The 16,692-nt window shown below is 37.7% G+C and overlaps 2 protein-coding genes across 2 annotated transcripts in view; both read right to left on the bottom strand.

Moving 5' to 3' along the window:
- Positions 1 to 113: 113 nt before the first annotated feature.
- On the bottom strand, positions 114 to 10,136 carry plpp1b (phospholipid phosphatase 1b). Its single transcript, XM_081350023.1, has 6 exons — positions 9,777 to 10,136; positions 6,896 to 7,047; positions 5,819 to 6,090; positions 5,656 to 5,713; positions 3,692 to 3,868; positions 114 to 2,347 (listed from the first exon to the last, which is right to left on the bottom strand). The coding sequence occupies exons 1-6, from the start codon at positions 9,883 to 9,885 to the stop codon at positions 2,228 to 2,230; spliced, it is 888 nt and encodes a 295-aa protein (XP_081206149.1). The 5' UTR covers positions 9,886 to 10,136; the 3' UTR covers positions 114 to 2,227.
- Positions 10,137 to 11,349: 1,213 nt separating this feature from the next.
- The window catches only part of spinb (spindlin b), a 12,968-nt gene continuing 7,625 nt past the window's right edge, over positions 11,350 to 16,692 (bottom strand). The window contains exon 5 of the mRNA XM_081350022.1: positions 11,350 to 12,006. Within this exon, the coding sequence (XP_081206148.1) occupies positions 11,813 to 12,006 (194 nt within the window). The 3' untranslated portion in view covers positions 11,350 to 11,812. The remainder of the gene's footprint in view (positions 12,007 to 16,692) is intronic.

Genomic DNA, 16,692 nt, shown 5'->3' with positions numbered 1-16,692 from the left:
GCTCGAAAGCAGCAGATTGCAGTTGGGGCGATGACATTATCTGACCACTAGAGGCGCCACTGTCATAAATACTTTGTGTGTTTAACATGCATTCATTTTCGCCAGTCTGACTTCAGATTCTGAAAGTTCTTTAATACGTAAACATAGCAACGCAATTCACATTCATTTACATGTGCATTATGAATTACACACAAACCTTCAATGCATGGATTATTTGGGTGCATGCATGTATGTATGTATATGTAGCCACTGATGCTGTGAGGACAAAATGATTAGGAAGATTAGTGTCAATAACTACACCACAGTTGGTCTAGCTGAGCTTTAATTGCATAAAAAATCGTTTACAGTTTCCCTGTACCATGTTTCACTGGTTCTCAATAGCACGATCACCAATGAATTAAAAGGTAAACAGCAAAAAGAAAATATGTTTATGCATGACATAAGTTACAAATAGTGCTAATTAAACAAAAAAGGCAAAAATAGTTATACAAGTGCTTTGATATTTACAGCGTATAAAAATGAACAACAATAACAATAAAAATGAATAGCCTAAAATATACGCACAATAGAATTCAATGCCATAGACTCTTTGGTTGTTCATATTTGGCCCATTTACATCCTTTACTTTTTCCTATGACAATTTGACACAAAAAACTTAATCAGAACAGGCCCGCTCACACCACGGACGATTACTATAGTTTTGAAAATTATTCTAAATGTACAAGAATAGTGAGTCCACAGCACAACTACACAGAGGAACCATATATGGTCAGAATCACTTTCACTGATGACCGATAAAAACACTGACGGCCAATCAGAATCCATCCTGCTTTAAAGAGTTTGAGAATTTAAAGTGACAGACGCTCTTATAATAAACAATGATATGGTGTGAACACAGATAGTTATCATTATTGGTGTGAACAGGCCTTAAACCACAGAAATAAAGTGTCTGTGTGCAATGCAAAACTGTTGTATCTGAAGAAATATAACACTGATTGCATAACTGCACTACTATTATAATCAGATGGAAATGTTGGTTCGGAGCATTTCATGGATTGGGATGCAAAGGCTCAGATCTGAGAGGGTTAAAAAGGGCGTGTCGTTCTGAAATCAGGAGGGAATACAGCAAACTGGATTCTGGGTCATCTGACTTAAATACTCACTGGTCAGAGTTTGACATTTTCTTAATTTTTAGTGGCATGACAGGAGTGATATTGTTCGTGTCGTCTTCATGTTGTTATGCCGTACCGTTCCCAATGCTCTCTGACGCTACATAAACTAAAGTAGGAACCTGTAGCTGAACGTACACTCTTAAAAATAAAGGTGGTTTATCGGCATCGATGGTTCCATGAAGAACCTTTAACATCCATGGAAACTTTCCATTGTACAAAAGCTTCTTTACAGCAAAAAAGATCTTTAGATTCTTAAAGTCCCCTAAATCCAGCTTTTAATGTTGTTTATGTGTCTATGTGGTGTTTTTAATCTGCTTTGAGACAAAGCATGTGTAAATTCATAAGTCGACAGCATTGCTGAGTATTTCCTCCTTAAAACTGCAGTGAACCAAAGACAGTCTCAAAAACACGCTTTGAAATCGCTGGTGTTTCTGACGTCACAAACTACCTTGTAACCAATCAGATCAACGTGTGATCGTCAACCAGTGGATCTCTGAGCTGAGTGAGTGAGCGGAGGCGGGGCTCATTTGCATATTCATAAAGCCGCACATACTAAATGTGTCAAGGGTGTCGAGTTACATTTAAGATATTTTAAGCCATGAAGAATTTTTTTTCCAAAGAAAAAATGCTTAAACATGTAATATAAATGTAACATAAAATGATTGACTTTAAAATGTTCTTCACACCATAAAAAAAATGAAGAAATGTTTACTGAAAGGTTCTTTGTGGAACCAAAAAATGTTCTTCTATTCGAAACCCTTCCCTTTGGAACCTTTATTTTTAAGAGTGTATAAATAATGTGGTCAAATCCACAATGTCTGTAAGGAAAGAGTCACGTTACACTGTCACAGTTCAATAACTGTGGAGCGCATTATGAATATTATTGCACTTATATTGTACAGTCTGTGCTCACTGTCTCCACTGTCGTTTCCTGCATTATGAAAAGTGACAAACCCTGTAGTTTTATACAAGTGATTCAATTTCGGTGGAATGTTTGTGGAAAAGATCTGAATGTTACTGTAAACACTCCTTCCGTTCACGGCAGAGGTTTAGTCTCACTTCGTGCTGCCGTAATGATTTGAGGAATCTGACGTTTCCCGAAGGCTCGTGTGGGAAATCTCCTCATCTTTATCTGACACACACTTAGCGGTGAAGAGATCCGACACAAAGAACACCTGCGTTGTGAAGGTGAAAAATGATTAAACTGCACGTCTGTGCTGGTTTTATATTATTTATAGGGATAATTCACCCAAAAATTCAAATTAGCCCATGATTTACTCTCCCTCAATTCATCCTAGGTGTATGTAACACAATCAGTTATATTAATAAATGTCCTGGCTCTTCCAAGCTTTATAATGGCAGTGAAAGGCTGTTTCTGTTTTGAAGTCCATAAAAGTGCATCTATCCATCATAAAAGTGCATCTATCCATCATAAAAGTGCATCTGTCCATGATAAAAGTGCATCTGTCCATCATAAAAGTGCATCTGTCCATCATAAAAGTGCATCTATCCATGATAAAAGTGCATCTATCCATCATAAAAGTGAATCTATCCATGATAAAAGTGAATCTATCCATGATAAAAGTGAATCTATCTATGATAAAAGTGCATCTATCCATCATAAAAATGCATCTATCCTTGATAATAGTGCATCTATCCATGATAAAAGTGAATCTATCCATCATAAAAGTGAATCTAACCATCATAAAAGTGCATCTATCCATGATAAAAGTGCATCTATCCATCATAAAAGTGCATCTATCCATCATAAAAGTGCATCTGTCCATGATAAAAGTGCATCTGTCCATCATAAAAGTGCATCTGTCCATCATAAAAGTGCATCTATCCATGATAAAAGTGCATCTATCCATCATAAAAGTGAATCTATCCATGATAAAAGTGAATCTATCCATGATAAAAGTGCATCTATCCATCATAAAAGTGCATCTATCCATCATAAAAGTGCATCTATCCATGATAAAAGTGAATCTATCCATCATAAAAGTGAATCTAACCATCATAAAAGTGCATCTATCCATGATAAAAGTGCATCTATCCATCATAAAAGTGAATCTATCCATCATAAAAGTGAATCTATCCATCATAAAAGTGCATCTATCATCATAAAAGTGCATCTGTCCATCATAAATGTGCATCTATTCATCATAAAAGTGCATCTATCGTCATAAAAGTGCATCTGTCCATCATAAAAGTGCATCTATCCATCATAAAAGTGCATCTATACATGATAAAAGTGCATCTATACATGATAAATATTATGGACAAATGCACTTTTATGGACTTCAAAACAGAAACAGCCTTTCACTGCCATTATAAAGCTTGATTGATGAATGGATGCACTTTTATCATGGATAGATGCACTTTTATGTATTTTTTTAATATAACTCTGATTGTGTTCGTCTGAAAGAAGAATGTCATATACACCTAGGATGTCTTGAGGGAGAGTAAATCATGGGCTGATTAATGGCCGTACGGCACACGTTCATGAAATGACTTACAGTAAACAGCGCCACGACGGCTCCCTGTACGAGTCCGGTGAGAACGTCACTCCAGTGGTGTTTATAATCCGAGACGCGGGAGAGACCCACATACAGAGAGGCGGCGATGAACGAGACCTGGAGAGTCGGCCGCACCAGTCGAGCCCATCTAACCCTCAGTCTGGACTGCAGATACAGCTTCACAGAGGAAAACAGACTGTATATTAGCATAAATAAAAATTAAAAATCTCTCTCTCTCTCTCTATATATATATATATACATATTAGACTTGTATAAATATATGTCACTTAAGGCAAGACAATACTACAAACTATTACCATACTACCCCAGATGATTAATCACTGTACATCAAGACAATTGTTTTGTATTACAAGTTTTCTGAAGTGTTATGTTTGAATATGCAAATGAGGCATTATCTAAACAAGTTTATATCTCGCAATTCAGACTTTTTTCTCGCAATTGCAAGTTTATATCTCACAATTCTGACTTTTTTCTCGCAGCTGCAAGTTTATATCTCGCAATTCAGACTTTTTTCTCGCAATTGCAAGTTCATATCTCACAATTCTGACTTTTTTCTCGCAGCTGCAAGTTTATATCTCGCAATTCTGACTTTTTTCTCGCAGCTGCAAGTTTATATCTCACAATTCTGACTTTTTTCTCGCAGCTGCAAGTTTATATCTCACAATTCCGACTTTTTTCTCGCAATTGCAAGTTTATATCTTACAATTCTGACTTTTTTCTCGCAATTGCAAGTTTATATCTCGCAATTCTGACTTTTTTCTCGCAGCTGCAAGTTTATATCTCGCAATTCAGACTTTTTTCTCGCAATTGCAAGTTTATATCTCACAATTCTGACTTTTTTCTCGCAGCTGCAAGTTTATCTCACAATTCAGACTTTTTTCTCGCAATTGCAAGTTTATATCTCACAATTCTGACTTTTTTCTCGCAATTGTAAGTTTATATCTCGCAATTCTGACTTTTTTCTCGCAGCTGCAAGTTTATATCTCACAATTCTGACTTTTTTCTCGCAATTGCAAGTTTATATCTCGCAATTCTGACTTTTTTTCTCGCAATTGCAAGTTTATATCTCACAATTCTGATTTTTTCTCGCAATTGCAATTCATATCTCACAATTCTGACTTTTTTCTCGCAATTGCAAGTTTATATCTCGCAATTCTGACTTTTTTCTCGCAATTGCAAGTTTATATCTCGCAATTCTGACTTTTTTCCTCGCAATTGCAAGTTTATATCTCGCAATTCTGACTTTTTTTCTCGCAATTGCAAGTTTATATCTCACAATTCTGACTTTTTTCTCGGAATTGCAAGTTTATATCTCGCAATTCTGACTTTTTTTCTCGCAATTGCAAGTTTATATCTCGCAATTCTGACTTTTTTCCTCGCAATTGCAAGTTTATATCTCGCAATTCTGACTTTTTTCCTCGCAATTGCAAGTTTATATCTCCGAATTCTGACTTTTTTTTTCTGCAATTGCAAGTTTATATCTCGCAGTTCTGACTTTTTTCTTGCAATTGCAAGTTTATATCTCACAGTTCTGACTTTATAACATGCAATTGTGAGAAACAAAGTCAGAATCGCAATTACCTTTTTTATGTTTTATTCTGTGGCGGAAACAATCTTCCATAGAAAATACTGTAAACAGACCAAATTTTTAGGAGTAGAATGTTGTATATATCAGGCGAACAATATATGAACAAAGCTTCAGAATATAGATATGAAAAAAACTGTAAAGTTTGGTGTGTGTAAAACTGCTGAAGTGATTTCTGACTCAAACTCACCGCCTTTAAAGACTGAAATCTACAGACAAGTGTAATGAAATAAAGACTTAAATGTGTATTTTGGATGTTTTCTTTTCACTGGTCTAAAAAAAGACATGTCATGGAAGCGTTTGGCCTGTAGTGTCTCACCTTTAATTTGATTTAATATTCTCATAAGAGCACACTTACAGCAAGGAACAGCATACAGTACATGGAGAACGATGCGTGACCAGAATAAAAGGAAAGCCTATAAGTAGAAGATTGTACATCATTATTAGTAAATTGCATTGTTTTATAGCCTAAAAAAGTCATATTGCATGGGAACATCAGAACTGCTCAGTGTTTTGCTCACCGGCCTTCATTGGTGACTTGTGGATCTCCAGTGCAGGTGAAGTTCTCGATATACCCCGATCTGCAGTCGACGAGGCTCCAGTGCGGTTTGCAGACGGTCAGGAAGTGAGGTCTCAGGCGGCCGATGGTGTATTTGGTGATGTCGGTCAGCGACTGGCTCAGCGCCGCTCCGAACACGAAGGATCCCACGGCCTTGTACACACACACTATATATTCATAACGTAAAGAAGCTCTGGACTTCAGATAGATCGAAAAACACTCGCCGAAGATGATCTGTGTGAAGAGAACAAGCTTGGAATAAACATTAAACTGACTTTATATCTCACAATTTCAGACTTCATAACTCGCAATTGCCACCTCTGTAATTATGAGATTTTTAAACTCACAGTTTCAAGGGGGAAGAAAATCACAATTGTAAGATAAAAAGCCCCAATTTCCTTTTTTATTTTTTAATCTGAGGTGGGAGCAAGCTTCCAAACAAATTGAGCATGTTCATATTTATTGTTTATTATTCAAATGAAGCAGTACTGATTAAGAAAGCAGTCGAAGACTTACTAAATGAGTCAAGGGTGTCGAGTTACATTCAAGCTTTTCTAAACCCAAAAATGAAAATTAGCCCATGATTTACTCACCCTGAAATTATATTAAAAATGTCCTGGCTCTCCAAGCTTTATAATGGCAGTGAATGGGCACCATATTTTTTCATAGGATGACTTGAGGGAGAGTAAATCATGGGCTAATTTCATTTCTGAGTGAACTACCCCTTTAAGGCATTTTTTAAGGAAAAAACGTTTAAATATGTCATTTTGGTGATCAAAGATGAGTTTTAAGGGATAAGATTATTGACTACGGGGGACTTTAAATGTTGTCACAATTCAGAATTCATAACTCTGAAGAAAAAGCTGTAATTGTGGGAATTAAACACAGTTGCAAGGGGAAAGAAAACCTGAATTGTGAGATAAAAGATAAAAGCAAGCTTCCATTCACATGACTCTAATTGAGCGTGTTAATTGTTATTGTATATGAAGTTTATTGATGTGGCAAATGAAGCACTACTGGTTAAGAAAGGAAGGCTTACCAGCAGCAGAGCGAATGGAATCATTATTCCCATCAGTAACTGGTAAGATATGGTGTCTTCTTTAAAAGGGTACTTGATGGTGTCATCGCTGCAAAAAAAGCCTCTTTTGAACGGCGTGTGCCGAATATTCAAGACCGCGAACGGAAGTCCAGCTGCAAAAGAAGAACGTCTCACATTTACATTTACATTTACCTAGCAACACAATAGCAACCACCCAGAACACCCTAGCAACTCCCTAGCAACCACCCAGAACACCATAGCAACCACCTAGCAACCGTGTCGAATTTTGCCACTGCAAGCACCACTCACATTTTCTTCAGGAAATGTACAGTCTAGTTTTTGATATTGTTTCACTAGTGTGTGCAGGACACTATAGTTCATCTATGTAAGTGAGGAGAGCAAAATAAAAGTAAACTGTGACATATTATACCCAAATATTCTTCATACAGTGACTACCAGTAACATTTATAATATGGTTATATGGTATTATCTAATTGTGTAGTTAAATTTAACAGCTGACAGATATTCAACATAATTCATGTGTGAGATAATCTAACAGAAGGACGGACAAAACCAGTGAAATATCAACTGAGTTCTGCTCATATTTTATCACCATTCTCTAAACTATAGCGAATAAACTGTGATGATGTGAGAAACATTGAAGACGTCTGAATATATATGTTGGTTTGACTGTATGTCACCGTTCCAGCTGAAATATAGAAGAAATAATCAAACTAACAGACACACTGTTAAATGTTTCTTCACTGGTGAATTTTATTTTATGTTAGACGAACATGTACACAGTAAAAAAAAAATGTTGGGTTATTTTTTAACCAAACTGTTGGGTTACGCATATTGGGTCATAATGTTGGGTTTTTCATTTTCCAAAAATGTTGGGTCATTTTAAACATCGTTGGGTGTTTTTCCTATATATAACAGAGAGTGTTTCAGTGCACATTCACCATTATGACTGATAATCATATAACTTCACATGATTTAAATAAAGCGTTCAACAACAGAGCACAGTAAAAAACGTATTATTATTATTTTTTAACCCAACCGTTGGGTTATGCATTTGGGTCATTACGTTGGCTTATTTTCCAAACATCGTTGGGTAATTTTTCCTTATATATAATTAGAGAGGAACAGAGTGTTTCTGTGTAGATTCAGCTTAAATCAAATTACTTCACATGATTTAAATCAAGTGTTCAACAATAGAGGTTCAACAAAGGCTCTGTATTCTGTCTCGCCAGACTATAGACTTATTATTCTAGCATTCGTATACATCCAATTCAGGCCATTCACTTTCATTGGGAATCACAGTCTCTTGCCCACAAACATTCTATGCATTTCTATTCAAGATCTAATAATGCATATAACATTAAGCTAATAGTGAAGTGGCTGTAAGCTAACAAAAAAATGTGACCCTGGACCACAAAACCCAGTCTCGAGGGATATCTGTGGCAATAGCCAACAATACAGTGTATGGGTCAAAATTATCGATTTTTATTTTAAGCCAAAAATCATTAGGATATTAAGTAAAGATCATGTTCCATGAAGATATTTGGTAAATTTCCTACCGTAAATATATCCAAAAAATATTTTTGTGAGTGGATGCAGAAACATCAAGGACTTCATTTGGACAACTTTAAAGGAGATTTTCTCAATATTTACATTTTTTTGCACCCTCAGATTCCAGATTAGCAATAGTTGTATCTTGGCCAAATATTGTCATATCATAACAAATCATTCATAAATGGAAAGCTTATTTAATCAGCTTTCAGATGATGTATAACTCTCAATTTCAAAAAATGTACCCTTATGACTGGTTTTGTGGTCCAGGGTCACATATGTTCTAAAACATTTAGCTAACGTTTCCATTATGTTATGAAAACGTTACTTCTAAATGTTTAAAACGTCCAGTAAAAAAAAAATAAAAAAACAGTTTTGGTGATGCAAACGTTACATTGTATCATTCTTACTTTTAAATGTTCTCTGAACGTTCTGAAACAAGTAGTAACATTTAAAAAACGTTAGACGAATGTCCAACTAAAACATTTAAGACAAAAACGTTCCATGAACGATGTATAAATAATATTTTTGTGCTAATGTTTTGAGAATATCATTAAGACCAGATAACTTTGAAAGAACGTTCTACTAACGTTACTGGAAGAACGTTTGTTCTTAATTTTGTTTCTTTTTCCAGAACGTTAGCTAAAATGTTACTGTGCTTTTACTAAACGTGTGAATGTAAACGCAACTTATGGTAACACTTTATTTTACAGTGTCCTTGTTACATTTGTTACATGCACTTACCATAGTAATAACAGTAAATGATGCATCGTTACATGCAACTAACCCTCAACCAAACCCTAACCCTATAGTAAGCACATGTAGTTAATTATTATTACTCAGTACTTAAATATATAATTACACTGTAACAATGACTCCTTAAAGTAAAGTGTAACCTAAGTTATCTGTGAGCACTTACTCTTATCTCACCTCATAAAAGAACTATATCTCTATACAAACTTCTGCACTTTTCTTAGTATAATAATGAGATTTTGTATTCCGTATGTATATGGGGCGTATGTATATGGTGAGTATGAATATGCATGTTTGTAACGCTTGTTCACTGATACTCATCGTGCGGAGTTGCAACATTGAAGCGTTGCGACATTGTAGCGGTTTCGCGGCTGTGAAACATTGTTACATTCAGCAGATCTATAGGAATCTGAAACAATGCATTAAATAACGCCGATCAAATGAATAAAATAATCAGCTAAGGCTAATTAAAGAGGCAAACCGAGGCCAGAGGAGTGAGTGTGTGTGTGTGTGTGTGTGTGTGTGTGTGTGTGTGTGTGTGTGAGAGAACTCTTACCGAGTATCAGACAGCTGACGTCCACAATAATGCTCCAGAATCCTTTAGTCTCGAACATTCTCAGTTCCGCAAAAACACTGGAGTCTTTGAAGAACTTACAGTCGAACATTTATCTTCATCAGATAAAACAGTGAGAGATGTGCGACGCTATTTAACTTATTAACAGGAACTCATCAGTTAAGCTGCAGATAATCTGATCATCGAGCGAGAGAAAAACACCCGGCTGAGTTTTCCGTTCCTGTCGTCATGAACGAGCGTGAATCTAGTGAGTTTATGGCAGTGTTCCGATGTTTGTCGCCGTTACATCTCCGGTTACTTCATATCGCATGATGATGAGGTCAATCCCTCTATCTGTCAATCATCTACAAGCTCCGCCCACCGCTTCCTCTTCCTCAGTCTCTCACTGAGAAGAGCTTCTGCATTCTCATTCACTTTCACTACACTCAAAATACTGTTTAAAGTATGAAGTCATATATATATATATATATATATATATTGTATATCAGAGCTGCGACATTGTAACGAGTTTGCGGGACAGTGAAACATTTGTTACATTCATCAGGTGAGAATCCCCTGCAATAAAATATAAAAAAACATCAGCTACTAAGAGGTCATATATATATATATATTCAAGTCAAGTTTATTTTAATGGCGCTTTATGAAACAGATTGTTTCAAAGCAGCTTCTCATTAATAAAAAGGGAAATAAAATCAATTATGCAAACTTCAGTTCAATTTAAAAACTTTAGTGAATGAGGGAACATTAAGGGAATTTTATTATTTTGCAATAAATTGTTTCCGCTAAAATAAGTTACACACACACACACACACACACACACACACACACACACACACACACACACACACACACTGTGTTGTTCTGCAGGACACACACACACACAAACACTCAGTGTTGTTCTGCAGGACACACACACACACACACACACACACACACACACACACACACACACACTCAGTGTTGTTCTGCAGGACACACACACACACACACACACACACACACACACACTCACACACACACACACACACACACACACACACACACACACACACACACACTCAGTGTTGTTCTGCAGGACACACACACACACACACACTCAGTGTTGTTCTGCAGGACACACACACACACACACACACACACACACACACACACACTCAGTGTTGTTCTGCAGGACACACACACACACACTCAGTGTTGTTCTGCAGGACACACACACACACACATACACATTCAGTGTTGTTCTGCAGGACACACACACACACACTCAGTGTTGTTCTGCAGGACACACACACACACACACACACACACTCAGTGTTGTTCTGCAGGACACACACACACACACACACACACACACACACACACACACACACACTCAGTGTTGTTCTGCAGGACACACACACACACACACACACACTCAGTGTTGTTCTGCAGGACACACACACACACACACACACTCAGTGTTGTTCTGCAGGACACACACACACACTCAGTGTTGTTCTGCAGGACACACACACACACACACACACACAGTGTTGTTCTGCAGGACACACACACACACACACACACACACACACACACACACACAGTGTTTCAGCTAGAAAAATAAGTTCTTCCTGTTCAATTGAATGCACACATTAGTTCAGTCAAACACTTTATTTAATATTTTTTATAGTTTATTTGATTCAGTATTGACCTGAACACACTGACAGGAGGAACACAGGGATGTCAGCACTCCTCATGCTAATGCTACACGTTTATAATTAATACACAGAACATAAAGACTCTTCAGAATGCATGAACACAGATGATAAACAACCAAAACAAAGACTTGAACCGGCCGTCCGTGACACTGCGAACACAACTCGCGGTCTAAAACTAATCTCCAGTGTCTAAAGAACAGGCTTGTTTTATTCCCAAACATTCAGCCGGAAACAGACATCCGATGCTTGTATATGCAGTGCGTTAGTACATGTGAATCCCAGACGGAGCGTGTGATGAAGATGATGATGATGATGGCCTCACGATCCGATCATGTCATAGACGTAGATGTGATAGTCATCGTCGAACTTGATGAAGTAAACGGAGGGTTTGGCCTGAACCTGCTGGATGATCGTTCCCATTCTCTGCGTTCCCTCTTTGTTCTGACACTCCACCTGCTTCCCGACCAGCGATTCGCTGACCTCTCCCGGCTCCCGGCTCTCAGCCGGATCCTCTGGCGGAGGGAAACACGCAGCAAAAGCTTTAATGACCGGCCGGATCATTCATAAACACCCAGTTTCAGGACTTCATATGTTACAGTAACTGATACAGTGCTCTTCTTCATGGAATGTGATTCTGATATCATATAAAACATTTATTGAAATAAATGATAAATAAATAAATAAATGATCCCAGTTCCCGGATCGGACCAGATGACAGAGTGTGTTAACTGAGGTCATCAGGGTCGTGTAGCCCGCCGCTGTAAACGCCCACTCAGGAGGTGTTTAAAGATGTACTAAAGTGACAGAAATCTCTGGTGTTGATGTGCGCTTGAAAGGAGATCAGTGTTTAATATGACGATATTAAAGTTTTCGAATAAGAGATAAAAATAAGGTCAAAAGATTGAAGTCTTAAAGGGATACTCCACTTTTTTTGGAAATAGGCTCATTTTACAACTCCCCCAGAGTTAAACAGTCGAGTTTTACCGTTTTTGAATCCATTCAGCCGAACTCGGGTCTGGCGGTAGCACTTTTAGCATAGCTTAGCATACATCATTGAATCGGACAGGACCATTAGCATCTCTCTCAAAAAAATGACCAAAGAGTTTCGATATTTTTCCTATTTAAAACTTGACTCTTCTGTAGTTACATCGTGCACTAAGACCGACGGAAAATGTAAAGTTACGATTTTTTAGGCTGATATGGCTAGGAACTATACACTCATTCCTGCGTAATAATCAAGAAACTTTACTGCCGTAGTATAGTTCCTAGCCATATCAGCATAGAAAATCATCGTAACTTTACATTTTCCGTCGGTCTTAGTGCACGATGTAACAACAGAAGAGTCAAGTTTTAAATAGGAAAAATATCGAAACTCTTTGGTCATTTTTTTGAGAGAGATGCTAATGGTCTTGTCCGATTCAATGATCTATGCTAAGCTATGCTAAAAGTGGTACCGCCAGACCGGAGATCGGCTGAATAGATTCGAAAACTGTTTAACTCTGGGGGAGTTGTAAAATGAGCCTATTTCCAAAAAGAGTGGAGTATTCCTTTAAGGGAATCCTTTTGAAGGAAAAATCTATATAATTATTTTTATAAGTTATTTGAAAACGAAAGTCATTTCTGGCAAAGATGTCTTAAGTTGGGCTCGAGTTATAAGATGGAGGATAAAGTGTGATGTAACAGGCTGATGAGAGTGCAGTGAGTCGGCTGAACGCTGCGATAATGAGTGATAATGAGCGCTCTACAGTCAAGCACAGGGTTTCAGCTGGAAACCAGAGACACAGAGATAAAATTTATAAAAGAAATCATGCTACAGGCCGCTCAGATTTCATACATTTAGAGGGCGATTTGTATTTAAATGTTTTAAAAGTAAAACTGAATGACTTTAAAGAAGTCTTTAAAATAATAATGCAGACCTTAAACGATAGAAGTGACATTTTTGACTAGTTTGGGACCAGTGACTTCTCCGTACGAGTCTCCACAGGGCCGATGGCTCCGGCTACAGACGCAGACGTGCACTGAACGGACGGCTGTGATATCGGTATAATCTCAGCAGTGCTATAGGGTGCTGTTTATAAGATGTTTACTGGATTTATGTGATTAAATACTGCTGTTATTAACCTATTAGGCAGTCCGAATGGCTCTTGAGTGTCTCTTCTCTGAGCTCGAGAAAACAACTGATTCTGTTGAAGAAAACAGTCAGAGATTTCGTAACGAGAGAGCGGTTATTTCTCAACGACGGGTTAGTTCCTCTTTGGCCAAACAGGAATTTGTTTTATTTTATTTCTATCTAAAAAAAAAAAAAAAAAAAAAAAAGGTACATGCTCTTTGACTGTAAACTGAAGGATGAATTCAGTAGAGACTTTAAGAGCTTAGATCAGGGGTCGGCAACCCAAAATGTTGAAAGAGCCATTTTGGACCAAAAAAATAATAAAAATTCTGTCTGGAGCCGCAAAAAATTAAAAGCCTTATATAAGCCTTATAATGAAGGCAACACATGCTGTAAGTGTCTATATTAGCTTTATTAGCCCCCTAGTATCAAAATGATGAGTAGGCTACAATGAGCATTCATGATTAAATGTTCGTTGACAGAAATGTTGAAATTATATATTTATTATACACGTTTTTACAACGTTGAAAAACTTTATCCCTTTCACACGTAAGTTTAAAATATTCTGGCTGACCCCCCCAGCGTGAGTTTTTCAAGGCGACCGTTATTTAGAATGTGTCACTTTATGGTTTCCATGGTGACGCGTCATTGCGTGTCACGTGACACATCGCAGCAACAACAGAGCTGAATTAATGATGATCTGCTTTTATGTCATTTTTCCTTTTTTATTCAAAATATTCACAAATTTGTTAGATATGGCATGAAATATCTGATATTCCGATTGTCAAACATATGCAGGTGGAACTGTTTTGTTGTTTACACACCTTTATTAACGATCGCGTTAGTTGAGCTGTATGCGCGATGGGCGCCGCCATCTTAGTTTGTGCCGCAGACGCAGTTCAGAGAATCGGATCTGTTGGATTTACAACACGTGAATTCATCACTTCTCCCAAAATACATAAAAGTAAGTGGCTGGTGAACTGGGAGAAGAATAGAGTAAACTTTAAAGTTACTTACACAATGTGTATCTGATATGAATAAAACGTGTCTAATTATAATGGAAAGGATTATTATTGCCTCTTCCTTTAACATCAGTGTGTATTTTACAAACTCTAAATGTATTGTTTTTTTAGTACTTCTATGTCTGAAACCTAAAATAAACATTATGTGGTTGAAAACACTGAAAAGTTGTGTTATATGACAGCTCTGAGCGCGCCTGTCTCTGGCTCAGCGCCAGCCAACGCGCGAGAGCACATTTGAATTTAGCAGTTGATCACGTGATGCACTGACCGTTCTAATCACACCGATGTGATCGTACGTGCGAAAGGGTTAAGAATGTTTGTCATGTTTTTCCTCCTACAGAAATTATATTAAAACAAAAAATATTTTTTCCATTTTCATATTTTTGAAAAAGCTCCAGGGAGCCACTAGGGCGGCGCTTAAGAGCCGCATGCGGCTCTAGAGCCGCGGGTTGCCGACCCCCGGCTTAGATGGATCATTATGGGTTTTAATTAGTTTTTAGTTAGACAACCATTGTGCTGTGAACCCAAAGGGTCTATAAAGGGGGTGAGGAAAATAATGGATTTAACATCCATCTTCGGTTATTATAAAAGGAATTGGAAATCATGGTTTTATAAAAACTAGTGTAGGCCCATATATCCTGGTATTCATGATTATAGGCAGTGAGTATCTGCGGGTCTATGCTAGGAGTACAGCGACAGTGCTGGCTCATTTAGCCCGGCTTCCGGAGAACAAATATGTACTTGTTTTGTAATCAGTGTTGTTGATGATTATACCACACATTAGTAAGATGTAAAGACAGACAGCTATGTCCAAAAGGTTCGGGAAATCAATAATGTACTATGTGGGATATTTTGTTGATATTAAGTCATTGAAGGAAAAAGATATTGTCTGTTTTATCAAAATGATATCGAGGAGGATAGGAGACTAAAGCCCGGGAAACACCAGACCAACCCGACGCCAAAGAGGAACTAGCGGTGAGGAAAGCCGAGGAGTCGTCGCCTGCGTCGGGGGGGAAAGCTGCACTGTAACTGTCTGTGTGTGCAGATATATTCATCTATATTCATCATTCAGAAAGGGAAAGCGACGCTACAGATACAAACACCGAAACCGTTTTGAAGATCAATCCTGCTAAACACTTTCTTCATTCCACTCCGCTCGTGTTAAAGGGTTAGTTCACCCAAAAATGAAAATTCTGTCAGTAATTACTCACCCTCATGTTGTTCCAACCGCGTAAGACCTTCGTTCATCTTCGGAACACAAATTAAGATATTTTTGATGAAACCTGAGCCATGTCTGAATCCTCCATAGGCTTCTATGTGACCGAAACTTGCTGGCCCAGAAAAGTTATTAAAGAGATCGTTAATATAGTCCAAGTAACTCCAGTGGCTCAATCTTAATTTTATAAAGCGACGAGAATACTTTTTGTGCGCAAAAACAAACAAAAATAACGACTTTATTCCACTTTTCATTTCCTTCTCTCTTGGCCTCGTAGTGTTTTTGCGCAGCGCGTCTGTGTTGCACGTCATCACGCATCACACACATGACCGGCGTCGGCCAATAGTGAGCCTACATGGTGACGTGCAACACAGACGCGCTGCGCAAAAACACTACGAGGCCCAGAGAGAAGGAAATGAATAGTGGAATAAAGTCGTTATTTTTGTTTGTTTTTGCGAACAAAAAGTATTCTCGTCGCTTTATAAAATTAAGATTGAGCCACTGGAGTCACTTGGACTATATTAACGATCTCTTTAATAACTTTTCTGGGCCAGCAAGTTTCGGTCACATAGAAGCCTATGGAGGATTCAGACATGGCTCAGATTTCATCAAAAATATCTTAATTTGTGTTCCGAAGATGAACGAAGGTCTTACGCGGTTGGAACAACATGAGGGTGAGTAATTACTGACAGAATTTTCATTTTTGGGTGAACTAACCCTTTAATATTGAAATATCCGCCCAGGAACACTCAGGGAAGATGCCGTAACATTAGATGAGCTTCTATCTGTACCGTTTTGACTTCATTGCTGCTGTTTTGCTATTATTCCCGCTAAGCTGAACAGCCAATCA

The sequence above is a fragment of the Scardinius erythrophthalmus genome (genome assembly GCF_964197995.2).
Source record: "Scardinius erythrophthalmus genome assembly, chromosome: 20".
Classification (NCBI taxonomy): Eukaryota; Metazoa; Chordata; class Actinopteri; order Cypriniformes; family Leuciscidae; genus Scardinius; species Scardinius erythrophthalmus.
Note: the sequence above shows the minus strand (reverse complement) of the source record. Positions and strands in the feature narration are given on the sequence as shown.

Excerpts from the sequence above, each read along its gene's own strand:
- plpp1b (XM_081350023.1), bottom strand. The coding sequence starts at position 9,885 with ATGTTCGACTGTAAGTTCTTCAAAGACTCCAGTGTTTTTGCGGAACTG. Across the intron at positions 7,048-9,776 it reads CGTCAGCTGTCTGATACTCG|CTGGACTTCCGTTCGCGGTC; the intron begins GTAAGAGTTCTC and ends CTTCTTTTGCAG. Across the intron at positions 6,091-6,895 it reads TTCCATTCGCTCTGCTGCTG|ATCATCTTCGGCGAGTGTTT; the intron begins GTAAGCCTTCCT and ends CTCTTCACACAG.